This window comes from Peromyscus maniculatus, chromosome 1 (genome assembly GCF_049852395.1).
Source record: "Peromyscus maniculatus bairdii isolate BWxNUB_F1_BW_parent chromosome 1, HU_Pman_BW_mat_3.1, whole genome shotgun sequence".
Taxonomy (NCBI): Eukaryota; Metazoa; Chordata; class Mammalia; order Rodentia; family Cricetidae; genus Peromyscus; species Peromyscus maniculatus.
The window spans coordinates 210,119,523-210,142,239 of NC_134852.1; the positions used below are offsets into that span (position 1 = coordinate 210,119,523).

The 22,717-nt window shown below is 49.8% G+C and overlaps 2 protein-coding genes across 23 annotated transcripts in view; both read left to right on the top strand.

Moving 5' to 3' along the window:
* Tdrd1 (tudor domain containing 1) overlaps window positions 1–6,507 on the top strand; it is a 43,779-nt gene extending 37,272 nt beyond the window's left edge. For 19 of the 20 annotated variants that reach the window (XM_042265758.2, XM_042265734.2, XM_076563363.1 and 16 more), the window contains 5 exons: window positions 421–588; window positions 1,834–2,061; window positions 2,596–2,642; window positions 2,721–2,813; window positions 5,876–6,507. In XM_042265758.2, the coding sequence (XP_042121692.1) occupies window positions 421–588; window positions 1,834–2,061; window positions 2,596–2,642; window positions 2,721–2,813 (536 nt within the window). In that variant the 3' untranslated portion in view covers window positions 5,876–6,507. The remainder of the gene's footprint in view (window positions 1–420; window positions 589–1,833; window positions 2,062–2,595; window positions 2,643–2,720; window positions 2,814–5,875) is intronic. The other variant, XM_076563366.1, reaches the window with a different exon arrangement.
* A 4,672-nt stretch (window positions 6,508–11,179) lies between these two features.
* Vwa2 (von Willebrand factor A domain containing 2) overlaps window positions 11,180–22,717 on the top strand; it is a 44,946-nt gene continuing 33,408 nt past the window's right edge. The window contains exons 1-3 of one of the 3 annotated variants that reach the window (XM_006978476.4): window positions 11,180–11,467; window positions 17,891–17,952; window positions 22,428–22,502. In XM_006978476.4, coding sequence (XP_006978538.2) covers window positions 17,901–17,952; window positions 22,428–22,502 — 127 coding nt within the window. In that variant the 5' untranslated portion in view covers window positions 11,180–11,467; window positions 17,891–17,900. Of the gene's footprint in view, window positions 11,468–14,077; window positions 14,113–17,890; window positions 17,953–22,427; window positions 22,503–22,717 lie in introns of those variants that run through there. The other 2 variants (XM_076563372.1, XM_076563373.1) reach the window with 2 other exon arrangements.

Sequence of the window (22,717 nt, forward strand, 5' to 3'; positions counted from 1 at the left end):
CGTTCTCTTTGGTGAATTGGAAATTAGGTGCTCTATGTAAAAGTCTGTCTAGAGGTCTTGAACAGCTGCTCTTTAGCCCTGTCCTCATTCCCCCTCCTCACCTGCCTGGGCCCTGGAGGCTGGGCCTGAAGGGCACATGTGACATGGCTCGGCTTCCTCACAGCCAGCTTTGCGTGAGCTCCCTGGGCCGTGAGCTTCTTGCATTTGTACATATTGTCCAGCCCTGCGAATGGCATTGTCTTCTCATGTTCCTTGTTCTTTCTGAGTCTCCATAGAGGGATTTGGAAGGAACATAGGAAAAATCTGGACTCTAGTTTAGATGCCTCGGTGTCAGCTTGTAAGTGTCATAGATAGAGCCACCTCACGGGATGGGAAGGGCTCTGGACTGTGACTGCTGGGCCAAGATCCCTGTGTTCTCAGGTGATGACCTCTGGTACCGGGCCATTGTTCTGGAAATGTCAGACTCCGATGTGAAAGTACTCTACGCAGATTATGGAAACATCGAAACCCTGCCTCTCTCCAGAGTTCAGCCCATCCTTCCCGGCCACCTGGAACTCCCCTTCCAGATCATTAGATGCTCACTTGAAGGTACACAGTTGTGTTGCTTTCCAGATTTGTGTCTGTGGAACTTTTGATCTTTATATTTTATAACTCTAAGTCTGAATCAAATGGTTTATATCGATTGTTACCGGTGGTCAGGGTCTGGGCTGGGGATTCAGATCTCACACTGATTTGCAGAACACTCAAGGGAACTTTATTTGGAGCAAGCCAAAGTGCAGGTTATGGAGGGAAGCACTGTCAAGATAACAGTGGCCCACATGAGTGAGACCCCTCAAGGGCTCCGGCTATTGTGCGGGCCTCCTTTTGTGGGGCTCAAGAGAAGGAAGAGTTGGTTACTGAGAACATGTGTACACAGTACATACAGGTGAAAGAACTAGGCTGCAAAGTGCAGTACTTGAAGAGAGGGGGTTATGTGTGTTACAAGTGGGGTCCCAAGCTAAATTATCTTAAGCTTGCCTGGCACTAAGTAACTTCTCAGCAGCAGTGTTTAAAGACAGTTTGTATCTTTTATTCTTTAATTCTAGTGAAAACCATATTCTGTGTGTCCTTCTGTTTGAGGGGGGCTTTACTTCAGAGTGTCCAGGTTTGGGGTTGTGTTGCCCCCTATTGGGAAGCTCTAGAGGCAAGTGACAGGATGTGAACCCAGGGGGTCTGTAGCTCACCAGAGGCTTTGAAACCTTGTCGCAGCTCCCTGTGGGGCCAGGCGTGTTCACAGTAGCATTCTAGCCTCCTCTTCACTGTGCTCCTAAAGCAGCCTGTGCTCTGCTGTTGAGTTGGAACTTGTGTAGAGCAAATTAGAATGCTTAAGGTGGCCCTGTCCTGTGACTGTGCCCTTCACACAGCTTTCCTCACAGACAGTGACCACTGACGGCTCGGAGCATGCTTGGTTTCTATACCGTGTGTGAACGTGGAGGCAAGATTGTGTCTGTCTGTGTGCTTGGTGCCTTACAGCACGCTTAGCACCAGCTGAAGCCGGCAGCCACGCTGCTTGCTATCTTACTATTCGATAACTTACCTAGATATGGTCTTTGAAAAAGACACCTGTGGGCTGAAGAGGTGGGTCAGTGGTTAATATCACCCGAGTCCATTTCCTGCATGTACACAGTGGCTGGCAACCATTTGTAACTCCAGTTCCGGGAGCCAACACCTTCTGAGTGCCATGGGCACCAGGCACACACAGTACACATGAGTGCAGGCAAAGCATTCATACACATAAAAACAATCTGTAAGAAAGATGATTTGGCTTCTAAGTACAACGTTTACTCTTCCCAGGGCTGACGGAATTGAATGGAAGCTGTCCGCAGTTAGTGATGGAAGTGCTGAAGAACACCATGCTGAATCAGAGCGTGGTCCTTTCTGTGAAGGGGGTTTCCCAGAATGTCCACACAGTGTCAGTTGAAAAGTGTTCTGAGAACGGTGTGGTCAACATAGCGGAGAAGCTGCTGATGTGCAGCATGGCAGAAAACCTCACGTCCAAAAGGAAATGTGCCTCACCTCTAGGTACCTTCTCAAATGCAGTAAACAACATGCAGATCCGTGCGTGCATGGCCCACGTGGTTGCCTTGAGTTGTCCTGATGGTCTCACTCCTCATGGCTTTAGTCCCCTCCACCCGCTCCCCCTGCTCTGCACTCCTGGGCAGTTCAGCCTGACCTAAGGTCAGTGACAGGGTTGCTGCAGGAGTCAGGACCCGGAGCGTTGGAGTGGTCACACACTGCACCTCACTTCCTTCCAGTTCCCCTTGAGCCTCATCAACAGGAGAATTCCTTGTGCTTTTGAGATTGAGTCTTCCGGGCACCCCATGAGATGTGCATTTGGCAGATCCACCCCCACCCTAAAGGGGTCCCATACCACAGAAGACCCCCTCTTCAGAGGGGAGTGTTGGTCTCTAGAGTCCAGAACACAGCTGAATGGGAGGGTCCTGTGTGGAGTTGACGTCGGTCACAGACACAGACAGGTGCAGGCTGCCTGAGGTCTGGGACTGCTGTTTCCTCGTTGATGTGACCCAGTGGCTGGCTTTGCTTGTTTGCTTTTAGAAACAACACGCAGCACGGACTGCTGCTGCATGGAGTTACAGAAACAGGTGGGTACAGTCCCTCCCTTGGAGCCGCACTCCTAACATTGTGAGAAAGTCAATTAACTGTTTCCTTTTCATCTGTAGATTGAAAAACATGAACAGATTCTTCTCTTCCTCTTAAACAATCCAACCAACCAAAATAAATTTATAGAGATGAAAAATCTGCTGAAAAGCTAAGTAAGTTTCATGTTCTGCCCCTTCCGTGATTGCCCATAGAATGCCTGCAGCCATGCTGCCAGGATGGAGCTGGGACCTTGTGAGGCCGTGCTTCTTTGGGGTGCCTGACCTAGTTTGCTCCGGTGTTCTTGCTCTGACGATTTTCCTCAACGCTCCTAATGCACCTGACTCGGGCTCCACGTGTGAAGCCTTTCCCTACTGTCTGACTTTGAAGTTGCTCATGTTATCAGCACCTAGAGAGGCACGGGTTGAAGCTTAGACTCAGACTGTGTCCGGCCTCCCTGGGACTCCGCTGCAGTGCATTAGCATTACCTGGGGGAAGGCTGGAGAAGAACGGGAAGCAGGTGCCCTCTCCAGCCCGTGTCCCGGTGGAGCAGACCATGCCACTGCACTGTGGAAGGAATGTGCTCTGGCTCCTTTCCAGCACCCTTCCGACCCCTGCGCACACCCTTCCCACTGTCTGGATCCTGCCGTAGCAGGGCCACTAGGAAGGACTCGATAGCCAGCAGCCAACTGGAACTTGTGGTCAAAAAGAAACTGCACTGCTTACTTACCCTGGCCTTCTGTTGGCCTAAGAGCAGCGCTGGCGGAGCCCTTGGAAGCCACCGCAGTGGCTCTCTGGGGTCCTCTGTGTTTCCTCTTGAGGAAGCACAGTTGAGCTCTAAGCCAGATGCCAAGAGCATGTTATTGGAGAAATTATTTTGGCCACTCCACGTAGTTAAAAGGATATTTATTAAATGGCGTAACTCACAAATTAAGTAATGGGTAGGTTGCAGGGTCTGGGGAAGGTGTAATGCAGTCCAGCGGTGTTCTCCGGAGCTCTGCACAGTCAATCTGCACCGGTCAGCGTTCCGGCACCGAGCGAGCGCCCAGAGCGAGCGCTGGCCCATCCAGCTTCGGGTCCCCAGGCGCCTCCCCTCACCCCGTCTCATAGGCGTGACAGTTGCCAGAGTCTCAATGGGGGTTGGAACTTCCAGAACCAAGCTGGAATGGCTACCCACTACAAGCATCAGTTCTCACTGTCACGATTTAACGTCTTCATAAACTTGATTTCTGGTTTGTGTGCTTGAACTTAAAATCGACTTTAGTGGTGACTTTAAGCAGATAGACAAGAACCTGCAGTGAGTGACACGAGCTTCTGGAGTTGGCCCAGCACCAGACACATCCATTTAATCACGCTGAACTCACTTGTGCTTTTGTCTGTTGGTCTGTGCAGTGAGCATTCTCTAGAAAGATACTGAGAATGCTCTTACACAATTTCAGATAAAACTAGTATTTTTAATTGTGTCTAGGAAATTAGAGAGAGGGCCGAGTACCTTAAAAGCTTGATTTAAAGCATACACTAGTCCCCTGTCCCGCTCCCCCCACCCCCACACCCCACCCCAGTACACAGCATAGCACTTTACACTGGGCTGCACCTTGTTTACATGACACATGCTGTCCTCAGGTCACCTACAGGAAGCAGAAGTGCAGAGAACAAGCCAGGCAGTGTGTGCTGTTAGAGTCCCAGCACTGGGGAGGCAGAGGTGGCCGCTGCTCCATGGCCGCCAGCCTCACCGACTTGGTCAGTGCCAGGCCACTGAGGGCCTCTGGCTTCAGAGGAAAACAGGTGGACAAGAGCCTGGATGTAGTCAGGTTCCTCTGGTCCCGCCCAGCCCTGTGGTCCCACAGATGCTTATAAAATAATTACTCAGAGGGTTAATATTATTTACAAACTGTATGGTCTATGGCAGGCCTCTCACTAGCTAGCTCTTATATCTTAAATTAACCCATTTCTATTAATCTGTCTTTTGCCATGTGTTCCGTGGCTTACTGGTCTGCTGACATGTTGTTCCTTGTGTGGCAGGCTGGCGTCTCTCTCACCCCGCCTTTTTCTTTCCTGTCTCTCTCCTTGGATTTCCTGCCTGCCTCTAAGCTGCCTTGCCATAGGCCAGAGCAGCTTATTTATTAACCACTGGGAGCAATACATATTCACAGCGTACAGAAAGACATCCCCCAGCACCTGGAGAATGACACGGGAGGCTACCCACTAAACTCTATGCCTGTGGGCACAATGTGCACGGACCCACCCCACACACACCTGCACACACTTGTATACCCCCCCCCACACACACACAGTAGAGTCAGTCTTATGTTCGATGAGGAAGCAGAGGTTGTGACGTGCATGCACACACACTGCAAACTGGGTCTTGGAGCTTAAGGTGAGGAGCCGTCTCTGGCTGCGGTGTGTGTGCTGGGCTACAGCCTCTTCCTGGGTTAGTCCAGATCTGCAGAGCATGGAGTTAGGAGGTAACATCAGGGATCATACGTTTTGTTCTCATTTTGATGGAAAAAACAGTTGAATATTTATTCTCACCCTAATCCTCCTACAAGTAGAGAAATGTGTTTAAAATTTTGAGACTCTGCTGGGTAGTGGTGGCGCACACTTTTAATCCCAACACTCAGGGAGGCAGAGGCAGGTGAATCTCTGTGAGTTCAAGGCCAGCTTGGTATACAGGGCAAGATCCAGGACAGGCACCAAAGCTACACAGAGAGACCCTGTCTTAACAATAAATACATAAATACATAAAATAATAAAATAAAAACCTGAGACTCTAATACCTTGTTTTGTTATTGTTTTTAATGATTATGAGTCAGGTATGCCTATAATGCCAACCATGGGGACTTGAGGCAAGGTGGTTGTGAGTGTTAGGGCAACTTGGTCTAACAAGACCCTGTCTACAAATTATTATAATTACATAAAAAGGTGTTACTCAATTTTAAATTTCCTAAATAGGAGTGCTAATATGTTTTTTAAAGAGATAAGTAATACATAATTTTTTTTTATATTTGGAAAGAGCTCCGATGGCTGCATTGTATGTTTGTGAAGGAATATAGTTTTCTCTGATTAATGCCAATATCTGTAAAAGTTAAACACTGTTGTAGTGTTTAGTGTTTTATCTGACAGGTGTACTCTAAATTTACGTAATGCAGTTCAGGTGCTTGGTGTGCTTGTACTTAAAACTTGTGAACCACAGTGCTTTTTACGTAAACCATAATGATGATAGATTCTTCTCTTTCAGAAGCAGCATCTCTGGGAAATGAGCACTCGGGAGGAAGAAACAGCAAAAGCTAGACGAGAGAGAACCGCCTTCTGTTTTGTTTACTGAACTGTGTCCTCCTCTCCCTTAGTGACCTCAGCTCTCTCCACCTGTACTTGCTTCACTTTGTTCTGTTGGGTTGGTCCCCCCCCCCCAGTTCTTTCCACAAAATACATGAATCTCACATGAGAGATTCATAGAATAGCCAGGCGTGATGGTGCATACCTGTAATCCCAGCCTTGAGGGGATGAGGCAAGAAGACCTTAAGTTCATGGCCAGCATGGGCCACACAGTTTGATGCTTTCTCGGTTTACGGGGAGACTAGGGTGTGAGGCGCCTTCTGCTAAGTCTGTGTGTGTTCGCTCCACTGAGGATGGAAGCTAGAGCCTCGCATGTGCTAGGCAAGCGCTCTACCTGTGAGCTACAGCCCCAGCTCGAGCATCTCCTGCTGTGTGCAAGTGTTGAAGAAAGTCAGTCGGTGGTGGCATCGGATAGGTCTAGTTGGTGGGTAGATGGGCTTCAGCGTTGTCTGCACCTTCAGACGTTTGCCAGTGAGACTCCTGTCATCCTCTGCCTCTTCCCCTAATAAATGCTGTTTGTTCCTTTGCTTCTGAGCTGTGTGCTCCCGTTTTGTGGCTTGCGGCTTGTTCCCAGGACATACGCCCTCCTGTCTTGGCTGTGGATTGTGCTCATGAGCTCCACCCACTGCTCCTGCCCTCCATATGCCCTTCTGCGGTTTTCTGACTAGTTTGTAGCCATTTGGACTTATGCTCTAGAAATAATTTACTATTTTCTGAGACACAAATTCAATAATCAATTATCAATTTAAATTCAAAATCTGAGAGCACATTTATTTTCTCATAGCACATAATGAGATTTTCCTAAACTCACCCATGTGCAGAATGGTGAGTCAACACCTTCCTGACAGCCCCATGGTTTCTGTTGCTATTGTCCACAGTTTCCTCTCAGACTGTGGCAGCCTAAGAAGACATCGACATCGCCAGCTCAGAGCCGACGGGTAAGAGCTGGTGTGAGCGGGCTGCTTGTTTTTCCTTTTTTCTTTACTTACTGGCAGTGTGTGTCAGCACTTCCATCAACTAGAACTTTCCTTCATGTGAAAACGTTGCTGAGGGCACTAAAACAGAGACCATGTCCCCATCAACAGGTGGCCTTCTGGACACAGGCCTGACAAGTGTCTAGACCCCAGGGAAGAGGCCTGTTTGGGGACTAAAGGACTGCCTCATATAGGAGAGGTAGTCATACGCACTTTGTTTTCTCAGGGTTCTTTTTCTGTCGCTGCTTAGAATTGTCAAAGGCTCAAAATTGGGAGTGGAAGTGATTAATACTCTTGAAATTTTGCTCTCTATATACAATGAATCCTATCTAGAGTCATCTAGAGCAGCAGTTCTCAACCTGTGGGTCAAGACCCCTTTGAGGGGGTTAAATGACCCTTTCACAGGGGTTGCCTAAGAGAACATATTTATGATTCATAGCAGTAGCAAAATTATAGTTAGAAAGTAGCAACAAAAATAATTTTATGGTTGAGGGTCACCACAACAGGAGAAATTGTATTACAGGGGTCACAGCGTTAGGAAGGTTGAGAACAACTGATCTAGAGTCTACTAGCAAATTCCTGACAGGACTGAAGTTCTTGTGAGCCTGCCCACTGGAAGCATCTTGCTCTCTGTATTTCTGGGCTCATCACCAGCATACCTGCCTGACTTGGGCAGGTGGGACCAGCAGTAGGTACAATGCCCTGCTGGGCAAGCTGGACAGAGGCAGGCGTTAGCTCATAGTTTTTCACGTGGTTGAAGTTATCGTGTATAGACTTTCCAGTCATCTTCTCCAGGGAAGCCACGGCTCTCATACATCCTAAAACTGGCTCCAGGCAGGACTGTAGCTGCCCATCCTGAGTTTCTCAGAACTTGCTTTTAACTCTGACCTTCAGGTGATGCCAAAAATGTTAAAACTTTGTGTTGTAACAGTGCTCACCCCTCTGGTGAGAACCTTCCAGGGCATGAGAGCCACTGGAGCTTGTTACAAGTCGGGTGTATCCCTCTCCAAGGTGTACAGCTGTCTGTCCTTGAGACACTTGTGAGAACTGAAAGCGAGTGGATGATCCAGGTGATGTGGAGAGATGGCCACAGCCGAGAAGTAGTGCCAGTGTGGTGGAAGAGCTGGCCGTTGAGTGCTGACAGTGTTGGCAGACTCAAACCTTTGTCTTCATAGGAACTTTACTTGATTGAGCTAAAAGTCACCTTCCCAAAGGCACCTGTGCATTCAGCACAGCTCCTCTCCCCACCTTAAGAAGTTGAGCTGCGTGACCTCACTTTGAGATGATGGCTTTGAGATGATGCCATTTCCGCCCCTAGAGTCCCACCACAGCTTTGTTCATGTTCCTGTTCTCAGCCCCACCTCGCTGGCTTGACCTGCAGCCTCTGAGGTGCACTGTGCCGGCTCCCAGAGGGTCCTGGGGGACGTGGCCAGACGGCATCGTTCACTGCTCCAAAGCACTCCAGATGGGCTGCTCGGTGGGCCTGAGTTTGCCTCTCCCTTTTCATCAAGTGTGCTTTCATCATGGAGGGGAAAAATTAGGATGGAGCGCTACCGAGTCAGGAATGATGACACCCCTCTGCCATCAGGAGATCAAAGGGGAAGCATGTTTCCATGTTAGAAAACCAACAGGCTGCAGGGATGGTTGGGGAGCGCTGAGATGCTACCCCAAAGCCATGGTCATTCCACTACACTCCCGTCTGGAGAGTGGTGAAGTTCTCATCTCTGCTTAGAACTCACAGCTGTGAGAGTGTGTGTGTGTGTGTGTGTGTGTGTGTGTGTGTGTGTGTGTGTGTGTGCGCGTGTGTGTGTGTGTGTGTGTGTGTGTGCGCGCGCTCAGCTGAAACACCACAGGGCGATTTGTGAAATCATACATGAGAAGAGCAGCTGGGCAGTGGTGGCACACACCTTTAATCCTAGCACTCCAGAGGCAGGTGGGTCTGTGAGTTCGAGGCCAGCCTGGTCTACAGAGTGAGTTCCAGGACAGTCAGTGCTACACAGAGAAAACCTGTCTCAAAAAAGACAAAAACAAAAAGGAGCAGTTACTGTGTAGATAACTAAGCATTGGGGCCGAAAAGATACGGTCAAGAAAGCCTGGAGCAGAACTCATGAACTTTGGATAATGTCCTGCAGAATAACTCACAAATCTTCAGGAAGGGTGGACTGTTGTGTCAAGCAGCTGTGCCTGGGCTAGTGACACCTCCACTGAACCCCTGGAATTAGTCCGGAAAGCCTCTGAGTGGGCAAGACTCTGGTGAAAAGTCTGCCGCAACTGTTGCTTCTGAGCCAGCTAGAATTGTGTGGGGGTGGTTGGTGTGGTAGATAGAACACACACAGGTAAGTGCTGTATTCCCAACCTATGTTGATGTTTTAGTCATGAGGTGGAATGTGAAGTGACCCCAATTAGGTAAAAAAAAGGGGGGGGAGGGGACCCCCAGAGTTGAAATAGGGCTTTTCCATGATAAGCATGACTAGACAGAAGTTCAGGGAGATGGAGGATGTCAGCGGTGTCTGAAGCAGCACAGGCTGTTTGCCACATGTAGGCTCGGTACAGTATGCACTGATTACGTGTTGAGATCTTGGGACTTGGGGGTTAATATTAAGATGGAGTGCATCTTTCTATAGCCACTAAAACGTCTAAAAGTCCACATGTGGCTTGCATTTCTCTGAAAGAATTTTGGCACAGAGGCAGAGACCTCTCACCTTCACACTCAGCCTGTGGTGTACTGGGGCAAATCCGCACCGTGACTGCTCATGGTGTTCTTGGCACTGCTCAGGAGTGATGCTGTTTTCACCTTTGTGTGCTCCAGTAAATGCTAATGGAAGGGATGGATTGAGTGAAGAAAAAAAAACCTTTCTCCCTCTCCAGGAAGTTTGCAACATCCCTGAAAGATGCCTGGCTGGAAGAGTTGGAAACCAACTGACAACTACAGAATGAAATGCAACAAATGTTAAAAAGGAGGTGTAAAGCCAGGTGTGGTAGCTCGTGTCTTTAATGGCACCACTTGAGAGGCAGAGGCAGGTGGACCTCTGTGAATTTGAAGTTAGTTTGGTCTATAGAGCAAGTTCCAGGACAGCCAGAGCTGTTACACAGAGAAACCCTGTCTCGACTCTCCCCCACCCCCAAAAGGAGGTGTAAAAATACAAAATTTGGTATTTACCTGCCAGGTTGACATTTACAGGAATTGTAGGGAAGGGTGCAGAAAATAGGCCAGCTTCCTGGAAGGCAGTTTGATAATATGTTAAAAAAATAAATAAATAAAGATTTCGGTCGAGGCCTAGTGGGTAAAGACTTTCAAGCATGCCAATGTGATTTCAATCTTCAGAACCCATATAGTAGAGGGATAAAGCTCCCCCTAGATTGTCCTATGACTTCGCATGAGGCACCTGCATTCATACAAACACAGCTGTTTAAAATGTAATCCTTGAATTGTATATAAATTGTAGCCTAGGAATTTACTTCGTTTCCAGATGTAATTGGGTGGCCCTACAAAGTTATCTAATTGCAGTGTTGATCTTGAGACTTTAAGCAAGCCTTTAATCCCAGCACTTGGGAGGCAGAGGCAGGCAGATTTCTGTGAATTCCAGGCCAACCTGGTCTACAAAGTGTACAGGACAGCCAGGGCTACACAGAGAAACCTTGTCTTGAAAAACAAAACAATGTGGATATGGACAATCATGTATCAGCAGAATGAACCAACTCTTGTAAGAGGAAATGCCAGTCTTTTCCAGTGGCCTGCAGCTGAATAGCAGTGACTTTTAAATTTGCTTTCTCTTGTTTTCTATTTTTTAATTTTTCCAACGAGCACACACTATATAATTTTGATGTATGAAAATGATTGAGAGTTTATGTGCTCAGAGTACCTGCCAGAAGGCACATCGTTTTGTTCTGTGACACTTGAATTAAATACCAGGCACCTTCTAAGTTAAAAGGAGAATGCTGGCCAAACGATCTGATAATTACCCAACTGCAATAACTAACAGGCAGGTTGGCAAAAGACAGAAGCCATGGCAAATAGAAACGATGCCAAAGTCAACATATCCTTAGGAGTGGGATCGATAAAGCCTGCAGAGTAGCCAGCGCGCGCTGTGACCATGGTCGTACGGATGTGTTTACGGTGCTGTGGTTGCGGGTCGCTGGGTAGGGCGAACGGCGAGGCGGGCGCGGTTCCCAGAGAGCAGCGGTTACGTCTCCGCCCCACGGGCTGCTCCGGAGCAGCCAGCCCCGCCTCAGCAGGGCAAGACCCAGGTGTCCCGCGTAGCTGCGAGCCGCAGCGCCCCCTGGCCCGACCCCAGCCTGCGCCGCCAGCACAGCAGCTGTGCGCTCTGCGGATGGGAGCCCCACGCCTCCGAACAGGCGGGACGGGGCGGGGCGGGGCGGACGGGGCGCACCCCAGCGAGTGGAGCCCCTACCTGCAGTGCCGAGCCGAGCGCCGCCGGCTTTGTTCGCTTTGTCTGCGCGCACCTGAGCGGCCTGCCGGGAAGGTCGCCATCCCGGAGAGCGTACCGGCGCCGCACCAGGTAAGGGGTGCTGGCTCCGGGGCTGTGGGTGGAAAAACCCGAGTTGCCTGGAGCCGTCGCGGGGACCCCTTCCCTGGCGGCCGTGGAACGGGCTGTAGTTTTGAATAAAAGCTTTGGGAATGTGTGCCCCACTGTAAGCACACGCTACAGCATTTCCTCACGCTTTTCCAAACCAGGTAACCTTGTCCTCCCAAAGAAGTCGCTGCAGAAGAACTCGAGGGAGGTTCGCTGCTGAGAGAGAGAGAGAGAGAGAGAGAGAGAGAGAGAGAGAGAGAGAGAGAGAGAGAGAGAGAGAGAGAGAGAGAGAGAGAGAGAGAGAGACACCCTTGGTGGGCTGCTGAGACAAAGTGGGAGGGTTTCGGCACATGGAAAACCTGAAGTTTAAAAATCTGGGCACTAGAGAGAAGAAAAGGGACGACGGCACCTCGCTGCCTTTGCTTACAGCATTGTCTACTTCAGCCTAGACTTCTCAGAAGGACCCCGCTCCGGAGAGTGAGTAACTATCAGTGGTATGACCTCTACTATAAGCTCTCTTGGTTAAATAAACCTGAGACCCTCTGGATGCTTATAGATTCAGTCCCAAAACCTCAAGGTCTGTTTTGCTCAGAAATGTCCTTATTGAGAGAAAAATAGGACAGGTCAAAGGGGAGTCTGCAGTTGGCAACAGCCAGGAGGTGGGGCAGCCAGACTCAGCTCTTGCCACTTGTCACCCAGCTCCTCAGGCCCTGCTCTTCCTCTGTAGACATTAGCTGAAAGCCACCTTCTGGGATCGCAGAATTTCCCAGACTTGATTCTCAGGCAAATCCCAGGGACACAGAGGGATTCCTCATCATCCCAGAGTGCCTGAAAATCCATCAAGGAAGTATTTCTCATCAACTCTGGTTTGGGTCTACCAGCCGGAGCTTAAGGCCAAGCCGCTCCACCCCACCCCTGCCTTCAGCAGGCTGTGAAACAAGCCAACCATCAGTCCATGTTTCTATGGTTGGACGGATGGAAAAACGTGACGTATAGTTTTAAGTTTACGGCAAACCGAGCAGAGGTACAAAGACTTTGCATATACTTCCTGCCACCACCTCGCTGTAGCACATTCTATATATTTGGACAAATGTTCACTATTGCCTAAACTGTCCATGCTTTGCCTAATCATCCCTCCCTCCCCCAGACCCGTGGCAATTACTGATGTTTTTAGCTATCTTCGTCATTTATCCTTTCCCAGACGTCATGTGGTTGAATCGTACAGTGGACAGCCTTTCAGATGGGCTTCTTCTGTCTCTAATACACACGGAGGTCTCCACTCCTGGCTTTTTAAGGAACTTCATGAGCAGGCCATCGTTGGCGGGCAGTGATGATGCTGGGGCTGGGTGCCCAGTTAAAAAGAAAATGCCTTTGTTAACTGCACCCTTACCGCGTGTGTCCCCCACAGTTACAAACATTTTCATCGTCTGACACCTGGAAGTCCTGGGCCAGGGCAGGTGCTTAGAGATTCCCTTTGGACAAAGGACGTTTCCTGTCTTCGTGTTAGTGGGAGTGACGACGATAGAATGGAGGGCTTCGGAGCAGTGGCCTGCAAACTTGTGCACTGTGCACCATGGAAATTAAAAAAACAAAAACACTGTAATCTGGAGGTGCTGTATGAGCTTTTCCTGGGGAGACAGGGACAAAAGTCGACCCATCCCAGATAGTGCAACAGCAGCATGCCAAAGCCTGCTTCCTCCAGAGTCCAGGCAGACCAAGGAGTCTATCCGACTGGCTCACAGAACCAAGTCTTGCCCTGACAACTTCCTGGTAGCAGAGTAGATGGAGTCACTCATCTCTGGAGTAGAATTACACACAGCAGGCAGGAAGCTGCAGGAGGGACAGGCTGAGAGCCAGGTGAAGGTGTGCTGACCCCGTGACCCTCCTATGGTGAGCAGGACAGGCTGGATCTTGAGGCTGTGTTGTAGGAAATCACAGCTATTGATGAAGAGGGCGTGCCTGAAAGCCAGTGGTCTGCATCAGGACTGTGATAGAACTGCCAGTTAAAAACATTTCCCCCAGTAAGACTGTTCTAGAATGCCCATTGTGTCATCCACACATTGTGTCATCCACACGTGGCCACCATGCAGGAGGGGTCGCCATGTCTGCACTTTGCTGTCTGAATACACTGAAGTCTCTGCCTCAGTTTGCCTTTTCCTCCTCCAGCTGTACACACACCCCAAAAGTTACAGTTGCTGCTGTCGGTCTGCTCGCCTGTGTTAGTAATTGCTGCTCTTTACCGGGGCTTCTCTAATCTGTAATTAGGGAGGGTAGCCTTCGCCCGAGGGGGCCTTTGAACCGGGTTCTGTGGCATCCTGCCAACCTTCTCGGGAGAAGAAGTGGATAGTGTCACCTCTGTTATAGAGAGAAGAGAGCTGAGAGGTGGAAGTGAACGAATTTACCAGAACGGCTCATGCTCAGGTCTCTTGTGGGCCTATTAATGCTTGTTGGACCCCACCTAGATATTGGCACCTGTCCTGACATGGCCGAGAGGACCTGGGCTGGACCCCAGGTATGCAGTTTGCTAGTTCTGTGACCTTAGGTCCTACCTTCTCCAGGCTGTTTCTGTGGAGATGGATGTGCTCACGTGAACCCTGGAGGACTAAATATTGTTGAGTGAAATTGGTGAGGTGAGTGTCAGGCTCTCTTAACATCAGGTAGAAAATGAACTTCCTCTCAACAAGGTTTTTCTCATGTTGTCTCACTGTTATAACAGCAAGATCTTAACCATTCTACAGATGTAAGCACTGAGATGGGGTTGGCGCTTGCCAAGCCCTACCGGCTGGAAGCAGAGCTGGACTGGAATCCAGTCTCCAGACATAATAGCCTGTGCGTTGTTCCCCACCTCCACGTTCCCCTGGGTTTACAGCCCTACAGAGCATGAGTCCTGAGTGATGTAGAACAGCCTTAGCAGATGTGGAGAGAATGGGAGCCTCTGTGATATGTCCAGTCTTCCAGGGACTCCCTGGTGACACCCATTGTTCATCCTGTCCTGCCCATTGCTGCCTGTGAGACTGAAGGTTTGTTGGCCCTCTTTAAGGAGGGCACGGCCTTTCCTAGGAAGCCTTAGAATGTTTTCCCTACCTGGGAATGGTGATGCATGTTTGTGGTCCCAGCTACCCAGGAGGCTGAAGCAGGAGGATTGTTTGAGTTTAGCAGTTCCTGCCCAGCTTAAGAACATAGCAATACCCTGTCTAAAACAGACAGACAGAGGGGATAGCAGGGAGGGAGAGAGGGGGAGGGGAGGGCAGGAGGAACTCTCTCTAGCATATCATACTAGGAAAAAAAGCTGTCCTCTTGTCTTGGGTCTCTGGGCCTGAGAAAGATATTTTATGTGAAAGACAAGGAAGATGATTGTTAGAGTGAAAAACAGCAAGGACTTCCTGGGCACCCTGGAGCCGTCCTCTGATTTCAGTCTCCCTGTTCGGGCACTGGCTGTTAGAAAGAACTCAGGTTTCCTTCCTGAAGATTGGGGAAGGCTTACAGGGAACACTCTGATATTTGTGGAGGAAGTTTTATTTTCTAACGAGGTGGAAGCGGTTTTCCTTTTCCTGCACTCTTCATATCTGATGATGAGGAAAGATGGGCACTGCCCTGCAAAGCTGCCCTTGGTAATGGTCTTTAAAAAGCAGCCTTGCTTTGGCTTTTGTTCCTTGCGGTGTCTGAGAAATGCAATTCTTAGTGTGTGTACGATGGAATGATTTAGCAACAGGCCTCACTCACCTGGTGCAGGTGCTGCAAAGGTGTAGCAATCAGATGGGACGATGGGGTGCAGCCTCTGAGTCCATCTGGGAGCTGCCTGGAAGCCAGGAATAACACGTGTGGTGAGCATAGATAATGGAACAGGAGGAGGCAGTGAGCAAGGCGTTCTGTAATGGAAAGGGCTGGGCAAGGTGGATCCGCACACAGGGTCAGCTCCTGCCTCTGGCTTGCAGATTGTCAACAGGAATGCACAAGGCCCTGGAAATCTCACCATGTGCTCCAGTACTATTGAATTGAAGGCAGGTACCAGCTGGTACAAGCTGCCAAAGGAATCGATTCAGGGTGTCAAGGGTGTAATTAGGATTCTCTTCCTCTGTTCCACCCCTATGTAGCTCATAGCTTTTTTCTGGACCCCAGATATCTGCCCCAGTACCCTGTTGGCCTGCTGCCCAGCAGCTCTTCCTTGCTCAGCGTTCTCCTAGAGTCTTCCCCAGAATCCCGAAGGCGGTGGGTTGAGCAGTTCACTGGGACGCTAGAATGGACTCCAATTCCCTGGCCAGCCCTGTAATGCAGCATCTGTAATGGGGATGATAGACCCTCACTGGCTGCCTAGGAGGCTTAGGAGAGAAGACCCAGATATGGGGAGCCTGATGGCAGCCTGTGATGGTTTCCTGGGTAATAGTAGTTGTTGATTTTTACTGCAGAGTTCATCCTTACTAAAAACATCTCTAAGCTGTACATGGTGTACACCTGCAGTCACAGCTACTCAGGAGGCCAAGGCACACATTCAAGGGCAGCCAGGGCAATACAGATAGATCCCATTAACTTTTTTCTTGACATGGAACAGTGGTTTGACTGTTAGCTACTACTGTAAGAATATTTTGATACGTAATGAGATGAGAATAAGCCGGATATTTGTGACGATTGGGTGGGAAGAGTCTGGGTGCTGATGGGACTTTGCAGAATGCCGGAGGAAAGCTCACCAGTTTGGCAACAGCAATCCTTCCTTTTATCTTAGTCTAAGAAAGTTCAGTGAGCCTATGAACACTGAGATACCCTGAAAGGTTCCCTCCAGCCCCCTGTAGATGGCCTGAAGGTACTGACGCGAGCATGTGACTTCCCTTCTATGTACCAGGCCTTACAGTGTCAGGGCTTCTCCAGAGACCAAGACACCATCCTCAGTGGCACCTGGCAATCAAGACAATCAGATCACAGGACAGTTTTTGTGTGGGCTGTGTGGTAAGAGGGGACAGGCAAGAGATGCCATGTGACCACCATTTGTGGGGAACTGTTTTCCATGCAGTTCCCATTTGCAGAGTGCCAACATAAATTTTGTCTTAATGAGCAGAAAGGTAGGATACCGAGAACGCCCAGCTGGGCAAGCAGAGGCACATTCATAGGGCACGGTGAAGTTGCTTACGTTAGTCCTATGCTGTGGAACGAGGGCCCCGTGTTTCCTGGTGCCCCAGTGAGCAGCAACCTCCCATAACCTCCCAGCAAGCTGGAAATGTGTTTCCGGAAACATCATTTACATCCTGGCTTCTGTGCATGCTTGGGGTCAGATGCTGCAAACCCAGAAAACCACATTGAAGCTAAGGAATAGGACAGCGTTGGGAAGTTTCTCCTGAGTCCCACACTGCCTCTATCCCACTACCTCCTCCACCTGCCTCATTGCCCCACTGGCAGTGGGACCTGTCCCACATCCAGTGTAGGGCATAAGGGGAAATACATGCTGAGAGAAAGTCCCGCACCTGTCTTGCTGGCAGACCCAGGATCTGGAATCATGTGAGCACCTCTCATGGCCAGCTGTCTCCCCAGCTGCCTTTCTCCCTTGACGGTACCTGGGACTCTCCTGATGCCTCTGTTCTGGTAACACTGAGTGTGCGGGGGTTTGTTTGTTTGTTTGTTTGTTTGCTTGACAGCTAGAGTCATCTGGGAAGAGGGATCCTCAACTGAGAACATGTCTCCATCAGATTGGCCTGTGGGCAAGTACATGGGGGCACTTTCTTGATGAATGGTTGACGTAGGAGGCTCTAGCCCACTGTGGACGGTGCCATCCCTAGGCAGGTGGTCCTTCTTGTATTATATAAAAAGGAAGCTGAGCAAGCCAGGAAGCAACTTGGTCTCTGTGTCAGTTCCTGCCTCTAGATTCCTGCTGGCTTCCCTTCAAGATGAGAGCCAAATGAACCCTTTCTTCCCCAGGTTTCTCTTGGTCGTGGTGTTTTGTCACAGCAACAGAAGAGAAACAAGGACATGCAGCTTTTCTCTGCACACAATCTCAGTAGCTGGAGAGAGGTTTCCTGACTTGCTAGAGAATTCAGAAAATGAGGGTGTTCGATTCCAGCCACTGCCTTGCTTGCTTTTGGAGAAGTGGAGGAAGGATTCGCTTTAAAAGGGATCACACGGCCTGTTGGGACCCTGCCGGGCAGAGAATGGGGACTCTGTAGACAGAAAATCTCTCCCAAAAGCTGTGGAGACCTTGACTGGATTTGAGGCAGGAATGATATCTGGAAACACGTCAGACGGCTGTTTAAGATTAGAGTGTTTGGGGAAAGCCTTCATGGTTTGGGGACACTTGCCTTCTCCAGGCTGTGGTGATCATGCTGAGGCCTCCAGTGCCCTATTCCTGGGTACATCCATTGAGACATCCTGGAGCCGGTCACAGAACTCAGGGCTGATATCTGCTTTCTGTTCCTGGCCCTTTAGGTCTGACAACATGCCTCCATTTCTGTCTCCGCCAGCTGTCTGCATACTCCTCTTCTCTACGGGTAAGGTGTTTTGTGGTGGGCTGTAAATTTTGAGGGTTTGGTTTGTTTCTAATCCCATGGACTTTAACTTCATTTTTGGAAAAGATTCTTGTGTGTACGGAGAGGAGAAGGGGTATGCTTGCCTGTGTGAGCAAATGCCCAAGCCAGAGTCTGATGTCTGGTGTCGTCCTGTCACTCTCCACTTCAGCTATTGAGGCCAGGTCTTCCGCTGAACCCACAGCTTGCCCTTTCAGCTGGGCGGGTTGCCCAGTGAGCCCCTGGGGTTGTCCTGTGTCCACCACCAGGGCCGGAGTTACAGACACACACACTGCTCCAGCTCGCATGTGGGGGCTGGGATCCGAACTCAGGTGCTCCTGCCTGAACAGCAAGCGCCTCGCCCTCAGAGCCGCCTCCCCGCCCTGATTTTAGCTTTTATAGTCTCTCAAATCTGCGTCTCCACCATGTGGCAGCCTCCCTAGCCTAGACCCCATAGTCTTCAGCTTGGACTTCTACAGTTGCCTCCTGATGATCTGCTCGGGCCCACCTGGCCCCTCCATGCCATCCTCCGACAGCAGCCTTTTCAGCGTACAAATCCGATCACATCTGGCCCCACCAAGAGCTGCTAAGTGACTTTCTGCTTTGTGAGTCCTCTGTGACAAGTCTCCTCCTTCTGCATCCTTACTTTCTCCTTTTCACAGAGGTTCTGACTCCTGGTGGCCACTCTGCCCAGATCACGTCTCCACCCCATCCTGTCGGTCACCATCACCCGGGTAAACCTCTATCCCTTTCTTACCCAGCACAGCTCCTCTGGGCTCCCAGATTGTGTCAGTTCACCCAGAGCCTGTGCCCTGTAGCATCCGACACAGAGTTTGCTTCTGTGACTTTGACAGCGCATGGCTTCCACGGGGAAGGACTCTGTAGCTGATGGCATCCTCATCGCTGGATAGCTCCGGAAGTAGACTGACAGGCCAGAGTCCCCTTCCTTAGCCTCCCGAGTTGCCCCTGAGTTCCAGCCTCTCTGAGGGATGAACTGAGGTAATGGGGAGAACCCCGTGTGTCTGCAGACAATCATCCCGGAACAAGTGCACTGACGGTTCAGTTATGCAAGGCCAGCCTGGGTGCTCTTCTGCAAAGCCGAGGTGTGGGACTGAAGCCTCTAAGACTGTGATCCTCCCGAGCCTGCATTTCAGAGAGCAGACAGTTGCTGTCTACGGAGTCGACTTCAGTCACCTCCTTCCTGTCTCCCACGAACAAGGCTAAAGACACAGGCTGCCCGACCCACTCCGCCCCATCTCCAAGCCAGGGAGGCATACTCTCTCTCTTGTCTTCATGGCCTAGGGGCTAGTGTATACTGAGCCTTCTTGAGGAGCAAGGCCTAAATAAGGTTTCTGGTCGGCTTCCCCAGCCTGAGTTCTGCTGTCTTGTGATGGTGCTTCCCTCCTGAGACCCTGTCCCACCTGTTCACATGCTTGATCTGTCCAGCATCCATGGAAGAGGCCATGTCACTGACCAAGGGGACCCAGATATAGGTGGTATGGCTGGAACTGACTGACACCCAGGCCTCCTGACTCCTGAGCTGGGTCCACCACTGTGGGTCCTCTCAGGAGACAGGACTGGGGAAGAGCTCTCTGTCCAAGCCTGGACTCCATGAGTGAGTGAGCGAGTGATTTCATCCGTGGCTCTCAGGATTGTGTGTGTATTAGCACCACCTACCCACCAGGAGAGTAAAGTTCTGGGACCTTAGCAGGAGGTCTTTAGAAGAGGCTGCTGACTTGGTTAGAAGCAGCTATAGTAAATCACCCTATTCCTATTCTGTAGCATCACAAAGAGGTTTGCAAGCTGGGCGGTGGTGGCGCATGCTTTTAGTCCCAGCACTCGGGAGGCAGAGGCAGGTGGATCTCTGTGAGTTCGAGGCCAGCCTGGTCTACCAAGTGAGTTCCAGGAAAGGCGCAAAACTGCACAGAGAAACCCTGTCTCGAAAAACCAAAAAAAATAAAAAAACCAAAGTGGTTTGCAAAAGGTACCCAGAGTGCCGCTCAGACTGAAGATAGGCTCACCCAAATCCTGGTACTTGCTCTGACTCTTCACCTCATGATGCAGAGGGGCACAGTAATGTGCTTAACAGGTGGGCACTGGTCATGGATCTCACCAATTCCTGTCTTGGGGAGGTGGGTTTGGGGTTCCTGCAAAGTCTTTAAAAGTGCCGAGTACTTCTGTGTTTGTTATGTGGTTGTGAAGAGTCTTTGGCTACTGGGCTCCTTGTCAATAACTCAGACTTATTTCAGGGAACTTTAGTGTCTGGAGTTCAGGTGGAGGGCAGAGCTCTGTGAGCATGGAAGACGGGCACGTTCCTATGCTCGGGTATTTCCAGGGAGCTGAGGTTCCAGGGGATTATGGGATAAGCTTCGGCAGTCTGCATGAGTTGACAGCCCTTGATGGTCTCCAGTGCAGTGCAGCAGAAAGCCTGTCCTAGACCTGGTACCCCATAGCCTGGGACTATGGAGCTCAGTGCTGGGTGATGGGAAGCAGGGACTGTTTGCTGAAACGTAGAGGAAGGGACGACGGAGACAGAGCGGTGTTCACGGAGCCTTTGTATAGAGAGCAGCCAGGAAGGCAGAGGGACCCAGCCTGGCTGGTGCCGCGTGAACAGGCTGACCAGTGACACCCGTGCTGATGTCGTCGTCGTCGTCGTCGTCGTCGTCGTCGTCGTTCCCAAGCCCACTGCGCTGTTTGAGTGTCTGTCTGTGATCCGTTTCCTGGCAGCTGCAAACCCTGTGGCTCCAGGCTGCTGTACCATGGGACGCCTCTTTCCCACCGGCTCCCCCTCGGCCTGTCCCAGCAGCTCCTCATTGTCACGGTTACCCTTTGTGTTCACTTGCTCCAGGCTCTGCCTCCCTGGCCCCTTCCCTCTATGCTGCCACTGGTCCAGCAGCTCCATTCACACTTCTACAGTTAGATACCCACGCTTTGAAGCTGCAGAGGGAACTGGTGTTTCAGAAGGGTTCCCTGGGTGTCCTCCTTACTGTTTTCAGGTTAAGTCATCCTAAAACAGATTCAGGACCTCTTGGTGTGTTATCCCCACCTCCAGAGTTCATTTCTTAGTTTTCTTTAAATTTGGGGTGCCAGAAATTGACCCCACAGCCTTGTGGCTGGCACACAAGTCTTCTACCACTTGGCTATACCCTCAGCCCCGGAGTCTTTATAAATTATCTGTAACTGCTCATAATCTGTTATAATTCCACTGAGTATGAAAAAGCACAAAAAACTTATCAGTGAATATGCTACCCTCAAACATTTCAGCTCTTGGTCATATTAACTGTATTGTAAACATATCAACATTTTTCACTGTTTCTGTCTGATAGTAATCTCTTTGGCCCTTCTCTCGCACAAAGAACACTGAAGGAGAGGACCTTACCTCACGTTTCCTCTCAGGACAACTGTTTTCCCCTGATTTATTTTCAGTTACAACACCACAGGGTCAAAGGATGGAAGCATTTTCATGATGCCTCGTTCACGTGGCCCAGGTGTTTCCTAGAAAGCTTTGTATTGATTTACAGTATCACCATCGTGAGGAAAATTCCCCATTGAATCCTGTCTCAATTATATTTAAAATCCAAATGTAGCCATGTAAGCTTGCACGTATAAGCATTCGGGTACCCCTTTTGAACATTTGCCCTGGTTCTCGTCTGTGGATTTGTCTCTTCCATGAATTTTAAGCTTTATGGCAGCGATATCTTTTTTACCCAGTGACAGATTGAGAACCTTGCAAGAAGGTGCCTGGATACTGAGCCAAGAACTGTACCCAGAGGGGACACAGTTATGATCACGGACAGAAATCCTCAGGATCATAGTCGTTCCATAGCCATCTGGTGTTAAGAACAAACAATGAAAAAACTTTCTCCCACAAGCTACTCAAATATAAATAGCAAAGTTACTTCATAGAAGGGGAGAGGTTTTGCCGGGCAGTGGTGGCGCACGCCTTTAATCCCAGCACTTGGGAGGCAGAGGCAGGCGGATCTCTGTGAGTTCGAGGCCAGCCTGGGCTACCAAGTGAGTTTCAGGAAAGGTGCAAAGCTACACAGAGAAACCCTGTCTCAAAAAACCAAAAAAAAAAAAAAAAAAAAAAGAAGTGAAGAAGTGGAGAGGTTTTTAAATGCTATCCAAGTATCCACAATGCTTGGGGCTTGGGGTAGGAATGAGTGTTAAACATATATATATATATATATATATATATATATTCACATGTGCTACCCCTGAGGACCTCCTGAGAGTTTTCACTGTCACCCAGCTTCCTCTAGTGGGGTGGCCAGTCATTTCCCCCATTCACACCCCAGCCCTGTGAGTCACAGCCACAGCTCTCTGGTGATTTTTGAGAGAGGACGGTTGGACTTCTCCACATCTACCCTCTGCTTTGTTCGTTTAGGTCACATGATGTAGAGACAATGATATCTCCCATCCTTCCCTGTCATGACTGCTTCTGCTTTTTTCTCTCCCAGTGTCCCCATCCATCTCTCTTCAGGAAGTCCATGTGAGCAAGGAGACCATTGGGAAGATTGCAGTGGCCAGCAAATGTAAGTTCAGTTTACCTAGCCCTCTAGACATGGCTGTTCAGACCTGCGCGGTGGACCCAGGCATGCTCCTCCTGAGAGTTTGTACTGTCATCCGGCTTCCTCTAATGGGGTGGCCAGTCATTTCCCCCATTCAGACTATATATATATATATATATATATATATATATATATATATATTGTTTTGTTTTACAATACTATTCAGTTCTACACAATAG